A 17944-nucleotide genomic window follows, 5' to 3' on the forward strand; every position below is an offset into this window, starting at 1 on the left:
CTGATTGGGAATTGAACCGGCGGCCCCTTGGTTGGCAGCCCATGCTCAGTCCACTGGAGCTACACCAGCCAGGGCTAAATGGTGTTGTTTTTCTTTCCATTTGTGCCTGCTAGGGAATAGAAATACAATCAACTTTTGTATATTGATATTGTTTCCTACAAATCAGCTATATTCACTGATTAGTGCTGGTAGATTTTTTTTTTATAGATCCTATTGGGCTTTCTTCCAGTTCTTCTGGGACTGTAAACACATGTGTGTTTGCCTGCCTAATGCCATCTCATGGGTTATTAAAGCCCTTGTAGTTCCCTTTCCTCGCGCTGTCTAGAGATTTTCTATTGACCTGTTCTCAGGTGTACTGATTCTGTGTCCAGTCTGCCCTCAGTTTCATCCAGTGACTTCCTGAGTTCAGTCACCGTGTTTTTCAGTTCTGTTTGGTTCTGTTTTATGGTTTCTGTCCCTTGTGAAATAACCCTGTCTCTTCACCCGCTGTATCCATCTTGTTCTGAAACTCAACATGGTCCTTCTGCAATAGTATCTAGGTCATCCATGGATCTATTTTCATGGACTGATTTTTATCTTGACTGAATCCCACTCTCTTCCTTTCTTTGTCTATATTGTAAGTTTTATTCTTTTCAATGACTGTGTCTTTAAGAAAAAAGTAAACGTTGAAGTACATTTTAATTTTTATTATTTTTATTTTTTAAAGACTTTATGTCTTTATTTTTAGAGAGAAGGGAAGGGAGGGAGAAAGAGAAACTCGAGCGCCCCCTACTGGGGACCTGGTGTGCAACCCAGGCATGTGCCCCGGCCCCAGTCAAACCGGCCACCTTTCGGTTCATGGGCTGGCACTCAATCCACTGAGTCACATCAGCCAGGGCACATTTTTAAAACAGAGGTATATGTTTTCATTCTACCCCAAGAGGAAGAAACACCCTTTCCTCTGTTCGGTATCTGGAGTGAGAGGCTGATGAGCTTGATCCATCCAATAGCTGAGCTTGTCTGGGACACGGTTGCGACAAGAATCCCTCTGCTTCTCTCATGTATCCCTCCTCTGTCTGCCTGTCTGTGTCCCTGGCTGCTCCCTCTTCTCCAACCCCTAGTACATTCCCTTCAGCTAATCTATTTCCCCCACCCCATCTCCCTCTGCCCGACAGCTCCTAGCTGAGGAGAAGGCGGCGGTGCTGCGGGCCGTGGAGGAGCGCGAGCGGGTGGAGGCCGAGGGCCGGGAGCGCGAGGCTCGGGCCCTAGCCCTGACCCGAGCACTGGAGGAGGAGCAGGAAGCGCGTGAGGAGCTGGAGCGGCAGAACCGGGCCCTGCGGGCGGAGATGGAGGCACTGCTGAGCAGCAAGGATGACGTCGGCAAGAGCGTGAGTGGGCGTGCCCTTTCCCAGAGACACCCATTGGACGACTGCGTGCACATGTGTGTGCTGTCCCATGCAGAACATGTAGAGACCCAGTCATCCAAGTCCATGTTCATGCACAAGCATAGCACAGGAGCAGAGCTGCTGACCAAACACACGTGTCCACATGCACGTAGACCACGAGAAACCTCTTCCATCACACACATGTTCACACACAACACATGAGGGCAGCTCAGCAAACATGCATGCCCCAGTGTGTAAACATGGAATGGGAGCAGACTCTCCCATTAAACACACATGTACACATAGAGCATGCAGATCACATCACACGTGTGTGTGTGTGTGAATACTCAGAGACAGAAAACATGAAGAGAATTCACCGCAGCACACAGGCTGAGAGCCAGCCCCCAAACATGAGTGTGCATGCGCACACTCACACACAGTGTGAGGAAACCCCGCCGCATCAGCCCCGAGCCCACGCAGGCCTCCCCCACCAGGCCTCCATCTCCCCCTGATTCACACGCCCCTCCAGGGCCCCTGAGGGCTGCCCCAGGTCTGTTCCCAGGCCCCCTCACCCAGCCAGTGTCCCCGCCTTCTCAAAGGCCCACCCCCCACTTCATCCTGCCTTCATTTCCCCCCAAACACAATCTTGGGGTAGCAGCCGTGACAACCCGAGGTCACCGGGCTTCGGCGTTGACGAAGTGGAGCTTGTAACCAGGCCTGGAAAGAACCCCTGAACTTGAAATATACCTTTGGCCTTGCCCCCACCCCCTCCCCCCACCGGAATACTGGAGCCAAAAACCCAGCTCACACTCCAACTCGTAAGGCATCTCCTTCGGGAAAACTTTCAAGTTGTTTGTAGTGAGTCCAGAGACCCTTCTTGGGGGGATAGGATATCGATGGGACAAAGTTTGATTCCTTCATGTAAACAAAGTTGATGGGCAGGTGCCAGATAGGAGAAGGGGGAGTCCAGGGGTCCTTGAGCAGGCCCTGTGGAGCCACAGTCCAGCGTGGGAGGCGGCGTGGCACAAAAAGACAGTCAAATGCGTGTTAAGTGACCGCTGTGACCAGGGCTGTGCTGAAGGGGGGCTCAGTGCTGGGAGCATGGGCGGCGAGGAGGCCCTGAGGGGTCAGGGGAGGCTTCTCTGCGGAGGTGACAGTTACCCGTGAGGTGGGGGGGGTGGGGTCTCTGAGAATTCATAAACCCTGACCTGTTCCACAGGGCGTATGGGTTTTTTAATAATGTATACCTCCCTAAAAGTCTGGGAACCGCCCCCCAACCTGAAAAAAATAGAAGGAAAGAGTGGGGAGTCTGGCAGAAACAGACTGGGCAGGCCTGGAGTCACACCTGCGGCCCACTGCCTCACCTTCCGGGAGATGCAGTCCCCGTGAGGTGCACTCACTGTCCAAAGTAATCCGCGCCCCCCCCCCCCCGCCCCCGAGTGAGAGTCAGCTGACCCAACAGACTTGAGTTAGACTCTCGAGAGCTTCCCATAACAGAATGATCGTGCTTAGGTTCTTAATAAAACTTCTCACAACCGTTCGGAATGAGACATAGTAAGTAGGTGCCCAGGAAAGGGTGAAGGAAGGAAGGAATGAATGAATGAACGAACGAACGAACGAACGAACTAGGATGGGCACATGGACTTGGGGTCCCCCACTCCTAGGATACATCAGGATCCTGGCCTCCCCCCTCCCCAGGCACCCTGCTGCCCTGTGCTCACTCTCCTTCCCTGCCTCCCACCAGGTCCACGAGCTGGAGCGAGCCCGCCGGGTGGCAGAACAGGCAGCCAATGACCTGCGGACGCAGGTGACGGAGCTGGAGGACGAGCTGACGGCAGCCGAGGATGCCAAGCTGCGCCTGGAAGTGACCGTGCAGGCTCTCAGGGCACAGCATGAGCGGGACCTGCAGGGCCGGGACGAGGCTGGGGAGGAGCGGCGCCGGCAGCTGGCCAAGCAGGTACCAGCGGCCGATCGGGAGGCTGCGGGGGGTCCGTCCAACTGGCCGGACTTCGGGCTTCCCAGGCAGCAAGCTGGGCGGAAGTTTCACCCACCCACCTGCCTGCTCCCTAGTGTTTCTGCTCAAGTCCGCCAGCCTGCTGCTCCCCCACCCTGTAACCCTAGCCCCAGCAACCCCCACATCTCCATGCGCTCATCACGTGCTCACTGACCAGTTTGTCCACCCCTTCGCCCACAGCCTCACTCCCTCATTCACTTGTTCTTCCACCCGCTTCCTCCGCTGTTCCATCACGCTCCCTCTCTGCACCGTTCATTCGTTCCTCCTCAGTCCTACGGACTGCGGCGGGCGGCGGATGAGGCCCTGCGCTCGGTGACAGGCGACAGGCGCTGAGCGTGGGAGGGGCGGGTCAGCTCTGAGAGTCAGGAAGACCCCTGCTGGGCCGCAGACTGAAGGGGAAGAGACAGGAGCTGGGGGGCCTGGAAGGAGAAATGGAACCGGTGACCCAGGCTGGGGGTCTCTGGGTGTTTTTATCCCCCCATGGGTGAAGGCCTGATCCAGCCATGGGTGAAGGCCCAAGACTTTGCCCCCCCCACTCCTGGGGCGCTGGGGAGCCACAGGAGGGCCATGAGCAGGGGAAGGGCAAAGTCAACTCTGGTACAGAGAGACCCTTCTGGAGCCCCGCTGGAATGGGCAGGAGCGGGGAAATGGGAGGTGTTGGGGGGGCGCGAGGCAGAGGGAGGAGGAAGCGGGCCACAGGCCTGAGCAGGTGCCGGAGGGTGGGCATCGCTGTCACGGGCATGTGGAGGGAGCTTGGGCCTCCTGCGCCCTGAGCTCACCCCTGCTGCCCCCCACCCCCACCAGCTGCGGGATGCAGAGGTGGAGCGGGACGAGGAACGCAAGCAGCGCGCTATGGCCGTGGCCGCCCGCAAGAAGCTGGAGGCGGAACTGGAGGAGCTGAAGGCCCAGATCTCGTCCGCGGGACAGGGCAAGGAGGAGGCGGTGAAGCAGCTCCGCAAGATGCAGGTAAGGGGCGGGGCTTAACCCGGCCGGGGCGGGGCTGAAGCCGGGGCCTGGGTGGCCCCACCACCGCTCCCGGCGACCCGCGGGCCCCGCCCTCTCCACTCCACCGGCTGCACCCAGAGATGCTGTCTTCCTTACAAACATCCATGCCTTTGGTTCTTTTTATATTTTGATTGCCTTTATTTAACGTATTTAATTTTGAGTGCAATTCTCCCATCTTAGTTTTTGAAATGGAAATACCTTAAGTTTCCCCCCTATTATGAAAGATTATGAAAGTTATATTGGTTAGAAAAAAAGGTTTTGGATAATGACGGATCAGGTGAGTACGTCGATTGTAACAAAGCCGTGGCTCGGGCGGGGCGTGGGGGTTGTTGATGACGAGGGAGGCTGCACCTGGGGGTAGTGGGCAGCCGGGAACCCTCTGAACCTTCTAACCAGTATTGATGTGGACTTAAAACTGCTGTAAAAAGTCAAGTCTTTAAAAAGGAAAACGTACAGAGCCGGGCTGTCTGATGCCCTGAGTCCCAGCCCGGTGTGGCTAGTGGGCATGGACAAGGTGCTGGGCCCAAGTCCTCCTTACATGCTGGAGTCTAAAGACTTAGTCCAAAAAAAAAAAAAGTTAAAATAGCTCAATAATTTTTGTGTTATGACCCATGGAAATAACTTAACTTTGGATATATTAGGCTAAATTAGTGTTCAAACTCATTTTCCTGCTTTCTTTTTACCTTTTTCACATGGCTACTGGACAGTGTTAACAGCGTTGCCCTGGCAGTGCATTTATTTCCACTCGGGTAGAAAGGTCCCTCCCAGAAGGTCAAAACTGCCCCTCTGTCGTCCCTGAGAGGAAAACCCCCACCCTGAAAAGCCTTTGTTAACAGCACGTAATATTAAGGACAGTGATAACCACCCAACTTCTCTCAAGCCCTCTGCTGTCCTCATGGTAGTTATCAATAGCTAGGCACTATTCTGTTGTAAAGATATGAACTTTTTTTAATTTTTAATTTTTAAAAAGATGTTATTGCCCTGGCTGGCGCTCAGTGGATTGAGCGCGGGCTGCAAATTAAAGCATCGCAGGTTCGATTCCCAGTCAGGGCACATGCCTGGGTTGCAGGCCACGGCCCCCAGCAACCGCACGTTGATGTTTCTCTCTCTCTTTCTCCCTCCCTTCCCTCTCTAAAAATAAATAAATAAAATCTTTAAAAAAATAAAAATAAAAGGATTTCCTTTAAAAAAAGATTTTATTTTTAGAGAAGGGAGAGAGCCAGAGAAACATCAATGTGTGGTTGTCTCTCGTGTGTCCCCTACTGGGGACCTGGACCACAACCCAGGCAGGTGCCCTGACTGGGAATCGAACTGGTGACCCTTTGGTTCACACATTGGCACTCAATCCACCGAGCCACACCAGCTAGGACTGGAGTGGGTTTTTAAATGGTGGTTTGTGTTTCATTTTTCTTTATTTTAAGCACCGTTGAAGAGAAAAACCTTATGTTGTAATTTTTACACATTCCCAGTAAGATAGCCAGGTAGCAAAGCCACTAGAAGTGTAAGCCCTGAAACAGGATAGCCTGAGTTCAAGACCCGGCTCTGCCACTTGCCACCCTGGCCATTAGTAAACCTCACTGTGCCTGGGTCTCTCCATCTGCCCAACTGGGGAAGAAAACTGTTCCCCCTTCACCCGGGGTTGGGAGGATTGTGGGAGCCAGTGTGTGTATAATGCAGGGCGTGGCCCAAGATAAATACCAGCAAGTATTTGCCATCATGGTTATTTCCACACAGCTAAGATATTATAACTGTTCTAGGTTTACTTTAATTTTAAGGGACTTCTTTTTTAAAGAGGAGGTGGCTGAGGCCCAGAGAGGGGGCAGGCTGGTTCAAGGTCACACAGCAAGCCGCTGGGGGTGAGTGGGGAAAGTCAGGTCTGCAGGGCTCAGCGGGAGCTGAGGAGCCAGTACACAGCTGCTGCGGGGGTGTGGGGCTCCGCATGAGTCGGGACCAGGCTGACCCGCCCACTTGCTCCTTCTGCCCAGGCCCAGATGAAGGAGCTGTGGCGGGAGGTGGAGGAATCGCGCACCTCCCGGGAGGAGATCTTTGCCCAGAACCGGGAAAGTGACAAGCGTCTCAAAGGGCTGGAGGCGGAGGTGCTGCGGCTGCAGGAGGTGAAGCAAGGAGGGGCGGGGTACCAGGGGAATGTGGGAGTAAGAGTGGGCAGAGCCTTGCGTTGAGGGGGTGGGGGAGGCGGGTCCACCTACGCCGGGCCTCGGGTCATGAGGGAGAGTTCGCAGAGTTCGGAGCGGGGCCTGCCCCGGGCCTGATGGAGGACGGACAGCAGTGAGGGAGTGGGAGGCAGGGGAGAGAGGACCAGCCCTGAGTCTGGGCTGTGGGGACATGGGACGACCAAGGCAGAGAGAGTAAAGGGGCGGGATGTGCGTGGCTGTGGGTGGAGAGGGGTCAGAGGAGGTGAGGAGATACCTAGGGGTCAGGCCACAGTGACTGGGGGAACCCTGAGCGGGAGCAGGTTTGAAACGAGGCGCTGGAGCTCAGCGGGAGGTGCTGAGGGTGAGGGGCCTGGGGGCGCACAGCTAGAGGTGGGCGGGGCTCACGGTCCCAGGAGACTGATTTAGGAGACTTGCGTCTGTAGATTGAAGTTCACACCAAAGTCACCCAGGGTCAGTGTGTTCATGTGCAGTGAAAAAAAAATTGCCGAGAGACTTAAGGTGTGAGAGGCAGTGAGGCTGGTGCCCAGTGGCCCCTCCCCCCGCCCCTGCTTACCACCCCCTCCCTCCCCATCGCTGCAGGAACTGGCCGCTTCAGACCGCGCCCGGCGGCAGGCCCAGCAGGAACGGGACGAGATGGCGGATGAGGTGGCCAATGGCAGCCTTAGCAAGTGAGTGGCCCATGGGAATGTGGAGCAAGGTGCCCTCCTCTGGCCGTCCTGCCATTTCACCCCGCATCCACGGCCCTGTTCTCCTAGGGCAGCCATCCTGGAGGAGAAGCGTCAGCTGGAGGGCCGCCTGGGGCAGATGGAAGAGGAGCTGGAGGAGGAGCAGGGCAATGCAGAGCTGCTCAACGACCGCTACCGCAAGCTGCTCCTGCAGGTGAGCGACCCCGGGTCACCTCCTGCCAGCCTGGGCCCCCATCCACCTGGGGCCATACCTTCAGTCCTGTTATTGAACAGACACAGGGAAAGGGAATGTTTGCGTTGGGTTTTGAAGGCTGAATAGGAGGTCTCAAGGAAAGGGGGAGATTTTGATGCCTCCATTTACTTGTATTTATGAGGCTTCTCAAGGGCTGAATCCAGAGATGAGCCATGTGGGGTCTCCGTCCTGCAGAGCTCCCTGGGGACACAGGCATGGAAGTGCACTGTCACATTTTAGGGTGGCATGTGTGACAATAGACGTGTTCGGGGCCTGGAGGTGGGGGAGGGAGGGGAGGGGAGAGAGAGAGAAAGTTCTCTGCAGGAGTTACCAGAAGGCATTTGGAATTTGGAAGAAAGGGTATTTGGCTGTTTGTTTGTGTGTTTGTTTGTTTCAATGCATTCGTTGGTTGCTGCTTGCATGTGCCCTGACCAGGGATTGAACCTGCAACCTTGGCCTCTCAGGATGATGCTCTGAGTGACTGAGCCTCCCGGCCAGGGCCTGGCTGGGGTTCTCAAGCATAAGCAGGAGCTAGGCAGACACAGAAAAGCATACTTTCATTTGTATATTTATTTATAGAATGTTTTCTGAGGCTTCTAGAGGCCCAGGTCCTATTCTGAGTGATGCTGGGGACCTGGGGATGGATCATTTCAGGTCTCTCCACTTGAGGACATCCTAGTGTCGTGCAGGAGACAGGCGACCCCAATACAGACATACCGATGAGCGTGGAGGGAGCACAAGACACTGTGGGAAATTAGATGGGACACTGGCCCAGCCTAGAGGCTGGGGGCTCACAGGAAAGACTTCCTGAGGGAGGTGATGCCCGAGGACTTCTCGTAAGAAGTGAAGAGATTGCTAGGCAGACCGCAGAGGGCTGGGATTTCCAAAATGAGACCTATGTTTCCGTTATTTCATTAATTTGTTTTTAGATTTTATTTACTTTTAGAAAGAGAGGAAAGGAGGGAGGAAGAAAGGGAGAGAAACATCCTCGTTCAAGAGATACATTGATCTGTTGCCCCTCACACACCCCCTACTGGGGACCTGGCCTGCGACCCATGCATGTGCCCTGACTGGGAATCGAACCAGCGACCTTTTGGTTTGTAGGACAACATTCAGTGCTCTGAGCCACACCAGTCAAAGCTGGGTTTCTCTTTTCTTTTTTGCTTTGTTTTGTTTTTAACTTAACATCTTCTCTATGACATCTATACCTGGGCTCTTCATATGCTGAGAATCCTAACAGGATGGACACAGGCGATGATGGAATTACAATATCCTGTTTTAATCATTTACTTTCTCCTACATTATATACACAATGGTCTCAGAAGCACAATGTGGATACTCAGAAGCACAATGTATCACTGCCAATATAATTACTGTGTGATAATAATTTCGTCCATTCTTTCTGTTTAAAAATAGTTGTACTGCCCTGGCTGATGTGGCTCAGTGGATCAAGTGCCAGATAAAATCTTTTTAAAAAGCACTTAGGAGTCAACCTGGACAAGCTCCCACCAGCCCCAAATGGAGCAATTTGAGCTTAAGAAAGCTAATAATAGCAATTGCTTTAAATCTACCAAATCTGTCTTAAATCCACGCATTCACTATATTTTTAAAAATTAGTCACTGTTGCCTTTGCTGGGTGGCTCAGGTGGTTGGAGCATCATCCCACATGCCAAAAGGTTGCAGGTTTGATCACCGGATGGGCACATTCTTGGGTTGTGGGTTCGATCCCCAGTCAGGACACATACAAGAATCAGCCAATGAATGTACAAATAAGTGGAACAGCAAAATCAATGTTTCTCTCTCTCCCTCCTTCTGTCTCTTTCTAAAATTAATAAAATTTCAAAAGTAAAAAAAAGACATACATACAGTTTTTTTAACTGGCGGGATTCAACTACAGGATTTAGGGATGAACCTTTGAGTAATAAAACTTGAAAGAGCGGTGAGGAAGTGATTTCTCTAAAACCCAGGACAACATGCTGTTTTAGGAGGGATGGGAGGGGCTTCTAGAGTTCCCAGCTTCTGCCTCTTGACCTAAGAGGAGGGTGACTGTGGTGTTTTCCTTTTATTAACTCATAAAGCCATATTTGATCAGTTTTTTACTTTATCATAGTTTTACTTATTAAGAGCTTTTTAAAAAAAGAAAACAGCCCTGACTGATGTAACTCAGTGGATTGAGTACCAGCCTGTAAACCAAAGGGTCAGTGGTTCGATTCCCAGTCAGGGCACATGCCCTGGGTTGCAGGCCAGGTCCCCAGTAGGGGGTGCACAAAAGGCAACCACACAGTGATGATTCTCTCCCTCTCTTTCTCCTTTCCTTCCCCTCTGTCTAAAAATAAATAAATAAATTCTTAAAAAAAAAGAAAACAGAAAATGCTAAGCTAATCACCACATCGATGAGTTCCTGTGAGGGTGATACAATGTATGAATCAGACTGGATCTGACTCATACCCGTGTTCCCAGCACAGGGCCTCACTCGAGTACGAGCTGAATAAATAAGCAGGAGCTATTATTGGGGGTGTGTTTACATGTTCCCTGTATAGTAGCTACTGTTCATTGAGCTAGCATTTCTCAGAATGATCCTGCCTCTCACTCAGAACCACCTGAGGTGCTTGTTAAAAAAGCCTATCCACAGCCCTGGCTGGTGTGACTCAACAGATTGAGCACCGGTCTACGAACCAAAAGGTCACCAGTTTGAATCAAAGGGTCGCAGGTTCAATTCCCAGTCTGGGCATATGCCTGAGTTGCAGGACAGACCCAGCCCCTAGTAGGGGGCACGTAAGAGACAACCACATGTTGATGTCTCCCTCCCTCTCTTTCTTCTTCCTGTCTGTCTAAAAATAAATAAATAAAATATTAAAAAGATAAAAATAAAATTAAAAATTTTTTTAAAAAGTGTACTCATGGACCCCGCTCCAGACCTGCTGTAGCACAATCTCTGGAAGGGGGATCCGCTCAGTCGGCATTTTTCTTCACAAGTTTCCCAGACAACCCTGTTGCAAAAAAAAGTGTGATAATCCTTTAATAGACACTTTCACAGTCAGGGTTAGACTTTATAACATTTAAACAAGTTTGTGATAATCTTGTGAACTTATTAAAATAGCAAAAATCTACCCAAAAGGTTGAAACCCAGGGCTGGGCCCTGACCACTGTGGCTCAGTTGGTTAGAGCATCATCATGCAAAGCAAAAGGTTGCCGGTTTGATTCCTGGCCAGGGCACATGCCTGGGTTGTGGGTTCGGTCCCCATTCAGGGTGCATATGAGAGGGGCAGCTGATCAATGTTTCTCTCCCTCTCTTTCTCTCTCCCTTCCCCTCTTTCTAAAAATAAATAAATACAACATTTAAAAAATGGCCCCAGCTATCAGGACCATAATAAAAATAAAAACAAAACAAAACAAAAAAACCAGCCCTGGCTGGTGTAGCTCAGTGGATTGAGCGCGGGCTGGGAACTAAAGTGTCCCAGGTTCGATTCCCAGCCAGGGTACATTCCTGGGTTGCAGGCCATAGCCCCCAGCAACCGCACATTGATGTTTCCCTCTCTCTCTCTCTCTCTCTCTCTCTCTCTCTCTCTCTCTTCCCCCCTCCCTTCCCTCCCTAAAAAATGGATGAATAAAATCTTAAAAAAACAAAACAAAACAAAACAAAACAAAAAAACCCAGGGCTGGCATTGCTGCTGGCTGAGAAGTCAATTTAGAAAAATACACACCACATATGTCTGAGTACTTTTTGCATATTAGGCTTTGTGCTCTGTACTTACAGTAACAGCTGTTAGCTCGCTTAGCTGCAGGTGTCTGGATTTACCTGCCACCTTTGCTTAGAGGCTCCACCATGATATCCTGCCCTTCTCACCATTGCAGGTGGAATCGCTGACCACAGAGCTGTCTGCAGAGCGCAGCTTCTCAGCCAAGGCAGAGAGTGGGCGGCAGCAGCTGGAGCGGCAGATCCAGGAGCTCCGGGAGCGCCTGGGCGAGGAGGACGCTGGGGCCCGGGCCCGCCAGAAGATGACCATCGCCGGCCTGGAGTCAAAGCTGGCCCAGGCTGAGGAGCAGCTGGAGCAGGAGTCCAGGTAGGTGGGGGAGGGGTGCACAGCTGGAGGGTGACGCCCACATGCTGGTCAAGGAGAGGAAGGGGAGTGGTATTACAAACACCTGGTTTAGAAACATCCCAAAGGTGTCGTAATGTTAATGGTTGCTGATTCCCTATATCATTTAAGATGCTTTGGGCTACAAGGACCTGCACTTCCACCGTAACGGTGATTTAAACAGTAATGTAGCAGTTAGCTATAGCTGCATAACAAACTATCCTAAAGCTGAGTGGCTTAAAATAACAACTGTTTCCCTGAAACCGATATAATTTTATTAATCACTGTCACCACAATCAATTCACTTAAGAGTTAGCATTTACAGCCCTGGCTGGTGTGGCTTAGAGGACTGAGCACCGGCCTACGAACCAAAAGGTCACCAGTTCGATTCCCAGTCAGGGCACATGCCTGGGTTGTGGGTGGGGTCCCTAGTGTGGGCACGTGAGAGGCAACCAATCAGTGCTTGTCTCACACGTCGAGGTTTCTCTCCCTCTTTCTCCCTTCCTTCCCTTCTCTCTAAAAATAAATAAATAAATAAAATGTTTTAAAAAAGAGTTAGCACTTACAACATGCATAATAAGATTGAACACATTTTCATATGTTCACTGGCATCTTGGATACCATCTTTTGTGAAATAAATACCTGCTTAAGTCTTTTGCCCATTTCAGACAACAACAAGAACAATTTGTTTTTTATAGATATTTTTTAAAAATCCTCGCCTGTGGAGATGTTTATTGATTTTAGAGAAAGAGGAAGGGGTGGAGGGAGGGAAAGAGAGAGGAGAGAGATGTGAGACTAAAACACTGATCGGTTGCTTCCCGCATATGCCCTGAGTAGGGATTGAACCTACAGCCTTTCGGTGTATGCGATGGTGCTCCAGCCAGCTGGGCCACCTGGCCACTGCAACTTCTGTTTATTATCGCTGATGAGTCTTTGGACTGGCTGGTAGGGTCTGCTGATCTGAGTCTAGTGGGTCTCACTCATGCACCTGTGTTCACCTGAGGGTCAGCTAGATTGGTGTGCCAGTCTCAGCTGGGCTCTCCGGTGTCTCAGGCCTCACCTGGAACAACTGGGCTCCAGGCTGGCCCAGGAGTGTTCACATGCCAAGCTTACGGGAGTGCAGGACAATGCTAAAGGCTTCTTGGGGCCCAGACTCAAAACCGGAACAATGGCACTTCTGCTGCATCCTGTTACTAAAGCATGTCACTTGGCCAGCTCAGATCTAAGGCAGTGGAGAAATGGACTGACTGTACCTCTCAATCAGAGCAGCTGCAAAGTTATATTGCAATGAATATGGACACAGGAAGGGTGAGAGTTGAAGCCATTTTGTCATCCGTTTATCATGAAGAATTTCTTTTTCTCTCATGATGAGGAGTGAGCAGCTGAAAGCTGGCAGGGCTCTGGGTCAGAGTCTGTGTAGTTCCCTTGGTTTTTTCGCTCATGGTCACAAAATGGCTGCACTTGAACCCAACATCACACCCACACATCCATGTTCAAAGCCAGAAAACAGCAGCCATGTAGGGCTGAGAGCATTTCCATCTCTAGCCTTTGGAACAACCAGGAACACCTGCCAATGTTCCCATTTGAAAATGATTGTGCTGCCCCGGCCATTGGCACTCAGTTGGTTAGGGAGTTGTCCCATAACTAAAAGGTTGTGGGTTCGATCCCTGGTCCAGGTGCATGTGGGAGGCAATCAATCGATGCTTCTCTCTTGCATCGATGTTTCTCTCCCTTCCCCTCTCTAAAAAAGCAATGAAGAAAGGACCTTGGGTGAGGATAAAAAATAAAAATAAAAATAAAAATAAAGAACCACTGTGATAACAAAACTAACAGAATACTTTGTCACTAACCCTAAAAAGTCACTATTTCAATGCAGTAGATTTGTCTACACTCGATACTGTTCAGTAGCAATAATAATGGTTTCCATTGATCGAGGTCTTATGTCAGAAGCTGGACTCGGGTACTCGTATATATACATACGAGTCACACCACCCTTGTGAGAGAAGGGCCATTGTCACCCTGTTTTATATACAGGCAATCTTAGGCAAAGACGGGCTGTAAATCTCGGATGTCTGATCTGTCATTCAGTTCCCCTACCATCCATCATCTGGTGGAGAAGAGTTTTGTTTTGTTTTATACCAAAAAGTATATAAGACTCCCTTTTGCATTCATTCATTCATTCAACAAACATGTACCGAGAGCATCCTGCTCACCCTCTCCTGCCTGGGCACGGGGGGAACAACGATGAATGAGACATGGAGGTCGTGGTCTAGCGGGATTCCCCCGTGGAGCTGGGCTCAGGAGTTTTCTTTATCGGTCTTCTCCTCAGGGAGCGCATCCTCTCGGGCAAGCTGGTGCGCAGGGCCGAGAAGCGGCTTAAGGAAGTGGTGCTCCAGGTGGAGGAGGAGCGGAGGATGGCCGACCAGCTCAGGGACCAGGTGAGCAGCTGACGTCACTAGGGAGCCGTGTGGGTGGCAGGGACACGGACAGAACAGTAGAAGCCCATGCGTCTCTGGAGGTGGGGAGTTTCCATCACAGGAGGTGGCACACAGGTGCTGCGCTGAAAGTGCATGCAGACACCGCCCCCGGGCATGGTGCCGTCGCACGGAGCTGGGACCAGGGACTTTGTCATCCATGAACTCTGGAATCTGAGAAAGCTGAGCTTTCTGGGGCCCAAGATAGCCAAGGAGAATTTAGGCCAGGGGTAAACTAACAACACAAAATGTTCACTGGGTGGTTTCAATGCATCAGGCGCTCTGCTCAACACATAATATATCGTGCACTTATTTTTCATCAGAACACTATGGTAGTGAGCTGCTCTTTTCCTCTCATAGTCAGGTGAGAAAACCGAGGCACACAAAAGTGAAGTAACTTGCTTAAGATTATTTAACCGCAAAGAGATGGACCCAGGGTCCAAACCCCAGCCCTGGCTGCTGAGCCTACACTCTTAATTTTTGAGCAGTTACCAAATCCCAAGCTCTGCGCTGGCTGCTTTTTCAAAAACTCCACGCTTGCATTCCCTCGCCAGCCCAATTTCCCACACGAGGACACAGGAACTTGAGAAGGGGATGCAGTTGGCTCCAAAGTCACAGTTAGCAGAGACAGCCCGGATCGGAACCCAGGTCTGTCTGGCTCTTGATAGCATCACCGTGGCCTTTAAAGCTCAGCCGTAGTTCATGTGCCATTCACTGCACAAACAACCACTGAGCAGCCGCTGTGTGCCAGGCACTGTGTGGGGCACTGGAGACATGACAGAGAAGGTGCCTGCGCTCCCGGAGCACCCATGTTCAGCACAGGGAGGAAACACACAAGAAACCTACAAACCGGGAAAGACAATTACAGATCGTGAGAAGAGCTACGAAGGAAACAGGGAATGAAGAGCAAGGGAGACACAGAGGATTGGGGGCTCCTGTCTTAGGAGGTGACATTTGAATTGAGACCTGAAGGATGAACCAGGCAGAGGGCACACTGGGGACAAAGGCCCAGGGGTACGGAAATGAGCTCAGTGGGTTTGGAGCAAAGAGGTTCTCAGGATGGCTAGAGAGAAGGATAGGGTGGTGGGGCAGATTGAGCGATGAGAATGAGGCACCCTGAGATGTGACCCAGCCTCCCTGCTCCCTCACAGATGGAGAAGGGGAACCTTCGAGTGAAGCAGCTGAAGCGGCAGGTGCAGGAGGCGGAGGAAGAGGCGTCCAGGGCTCAGGCGGACCGCAGAAGACTGCAGCGTGAGCTGGATGATGTCACAGAGACCGCCGAGTCCTTGAACCGCGAGGTGACCACCTTGAGGAACCGGCTCCGGTATGGCCACCCTGCACCTGCGCACCCTCGCTCCATGAACCCCTGCCACCCCCTCTGTCTGTCCCCCATCTCCCTCTGTTCCTGTGTCCCTCCATGTCTCTCTCCCTGTCTCCTTCATTCTCTGTCCCCTCGTCTCTCTCTGCCCCTACCCGTGCCCTCTGCCCATCTCTCTCCGTGTCTCCCTGTTTCATCTCTCTCCTCATCACCTCTCTCCACATCTCTCTATCTCTCACTTTTCTCTCCACTCCCCTCATTTAATCTCTGTCCCTGGTCGCTCCTCCTCTCCACAGACGCGTCCCCCTTACCTTCACCACCCGCACGGTGCGCCAGGTTTTCCGACTGGAGGAGGGTGTGGCATCAGACGAGGAGACTGAGGAGGCAGAGCCGGGGTCTGGACCACAGCCCCCAGAGCCTGACGCGTCCCCAGAAGCGCAGCCCCAGTGACCCCTCCCTGCTCCTGGCTGTCAGCCCCTCCCTCCCTGGCCCTGGCAAGTGCTGGTCCCAGGAACCCACCCTGTGGCTTCTTGCACTTTGGAAATGGCGCCACCTGCTGGCACCACAGCACTTACCAACCCCACCCCAGAGGGTCCCCTAAGACCTCCTGTAAACACTGAGAAGCCCGGGAGCAGGGAGGCAAGGACCGGGGCTCTCTCCCTGGAGTGCAAAGTCGGGTGTAGTTGGCATGTTGTGGCCTCATACAGCTCCCACCCTTCCTTCGGTGTAAACGGTTTTTACTAGGATGGGAGTGTGGCCCCCCAGCCCTCTTCAGCCAGGGCTACCCGTGGCCCTCCTCCTTGGCCCCCTCCCTCTCCCAGGACTCCACGGCCTTTGATTCTTGCAGAGGGGCAGGATAAGGGGGCCTGTACTGCTCCCTCTTCCCATGCTCTGTCCTCCCTTCTGGTTGCTGATGTGTGATCACAGTGCAGTTGGAGTCCCCGGAGGGGCTGGAAGAGTCTCCCTGACCCTCCAGCCTCCAACTGTGGCAGAAATAAACTCCAGCCCCGACTGGACCCCACTGGGGTGGTGTGTGTTCCTGCAGGGGGGCGTCTCTGATGGGTCCAGAAGGGCATGGCTCTTTCCACCTGCGGCGGGGGGCGGGGGGGGGGGAGCAGTCTGCTGGTTCTGATCACAGCTGGCCCTTGCCGGGCCACCGCCTGGGTACTGGACACTTCCCACACCCCAGCCTTCTCCCTCTGAGTTATTGCCTCCATTGTACAGACGAGGAGACCGTAGCTCAGAACCGCAATGTCCCTCACTCCAAACCTCCCAGTCAGTGAGGGGTGGAAGGGGTGCTTGCTGTGCTCTGGCCTCTGACTGATTCTCACGTCTTTGCAAAACGGGCAGCAGTGACTTTTTGAGTCTGCGACCATTTATTTAGCTGTGCTGAACGCGGGATGTTTGTCTCAATTCTCAGCACAACCGCTAGAGGCAAGGAGCGTACTGGTTTTCAGCACCCAGGACAGTTCCCGGCTCCCAGTTGGGTTTCACGTATTTGCTGGATGACTAGATCACCCCGTCCTAGCCTTTTAAGAGTGGCAGAGCAAACACAGAGAGGTTGAGAGGCTTGCCCAAGGACACACAGCTACCAAGAAGTTGAGCCCATGTAGATCGCTTCACAGTCAGCGATATGGAGTGCGCTGCCCTCAGCCCCTGAACATACGCAGGACCCACGTCCACTCCACCCCTGTGACTAGTCATGCTCACTCAGGAGCTCAGGCCACCCAGGTGCCCTTACACTTTCCAGTTAGGGGTGTAGGAAGGCACTCACCCCAAATCACAAGATTAGAGCAGGTGATCAAGGGGATGTCTGGGTCCCCCAAATGCACACCCATGCCATTTTAATCTGACCCCTACTCTTGAAGACGCAACCCCTCTGTCTACCCCCCAAAGCTCCCCAGCCCTGACCGGAAGGCCTTCCCAGCACACAAACAGAACGCAACTTTTAAATGAAAAGGAAACTTTAATTTTGGTGGGGAATGAGAGGGTGGGTGGAAGGGGGCATGACACTTTTTCTTTGGGGGGGTGACATGCGGCAGCTTCTGCATTGGGCGGTTCATGCACCCAGGGTGGGCGTGGGGGAGGCTTGGGGGAGGGGCCGTGCCGACCCCTCCCTCTCTGCCCTGGGGGTGGGCTGAGAAGACCCGCCGTTAGCACCAGAGTTGGACGATTTGCAGACCTCCCCTCCCCTCACTGACTCCGGACACCCGCCCCCATCCCTGAGAGCGCCCCCTTGTCACTCCCCCCCCTACACGTGGGCAGGCCAGGCCCGCCCCACCCACATTTGAGTGAGAGAAACTTATTGCTGTGTGTGTTGGGGAGAGGGAGCCGCTGAGCTCAGGAAGCCCCCCGCCATTCACCCCTCCCCAGTCGCCCCGCCCCCGCCCCGTGCCCGTGCGTTCCCGGAGCGCAGGAGCGGCGCGCATGCGTGCGGGGAGCGCGTCATGCAGCGCATGCGTGTAGCTGCGGGCACCCTGGCGGCCGGGGGGGGGGGAGGTGGGGGGAAAGGGGAGCGGGACTTGGAAGTTGTCCCTTTAGCTCGCTCTCTCTCCCTCACCGAATCCCACACTGTTTATTGATTTGGGGGGTGGGGGG

At 52.8% G+C, this 17944-nt stretch overlaps 1 protein-coding gene across 1 annotated transcript in view; it reads left to right on the forward strand.

Annotated features, from left to right (window-relative positions):
• Nucleotides 1-16362, forward strand: part of MYH14 (myosin heavy chain 14) — a 73642-nt gene extending 57280 nt beyond the window's left edge. The window contains 10 exon segments of the mRNA XM_036012600.1: nucleotides 1155-1367; nucleotides 3109-3321; nucleotides 4183-4344; nucleotides 6369-6497; nucleotides 7137-7225; nucleotides 7313-7436; nucleotides 11331-11539; nucleotides 13884-13992; nucleotides 15180-15352; nucleotides 15643-16362. Of these exon segments, the coding sequence (XP_035868493.1) occupies nucleotides 1155-1367; nucleotides 3109-3321; nucleotides 4183-4344; nucleotides 6369-6497; nucleotides 7137-7225; nucleotides 7313-7436; nucleotides 11331-11539; nucleotides 13884-13992; nucleotides 15180-15352; nucleotides 15643-15796 (1575 nt within the window). The 3' untranslated portion in view covers nucleotides 15797-16362.
• The last annotated feature ends 1582 nt before the right edge of the window (nucleotides 16363-17944 follow it).

Source organism: Phyllostomus discolor, chromosome 12 (genome assembly GCF_004126475.2).
Source record: "Phyllostomus discolor isolate MPI-MPIP mPhyDis1 chromosome 12, mPhyDis1.pri.v3, whole genome shotgun sequence".
Lineage (NCBI taxonomy): Eukaryota > Metazoa > Chordata > Mammalia > Chiroptera > Phyllostomidae > Phyllostomus > Phyllostomus discolor.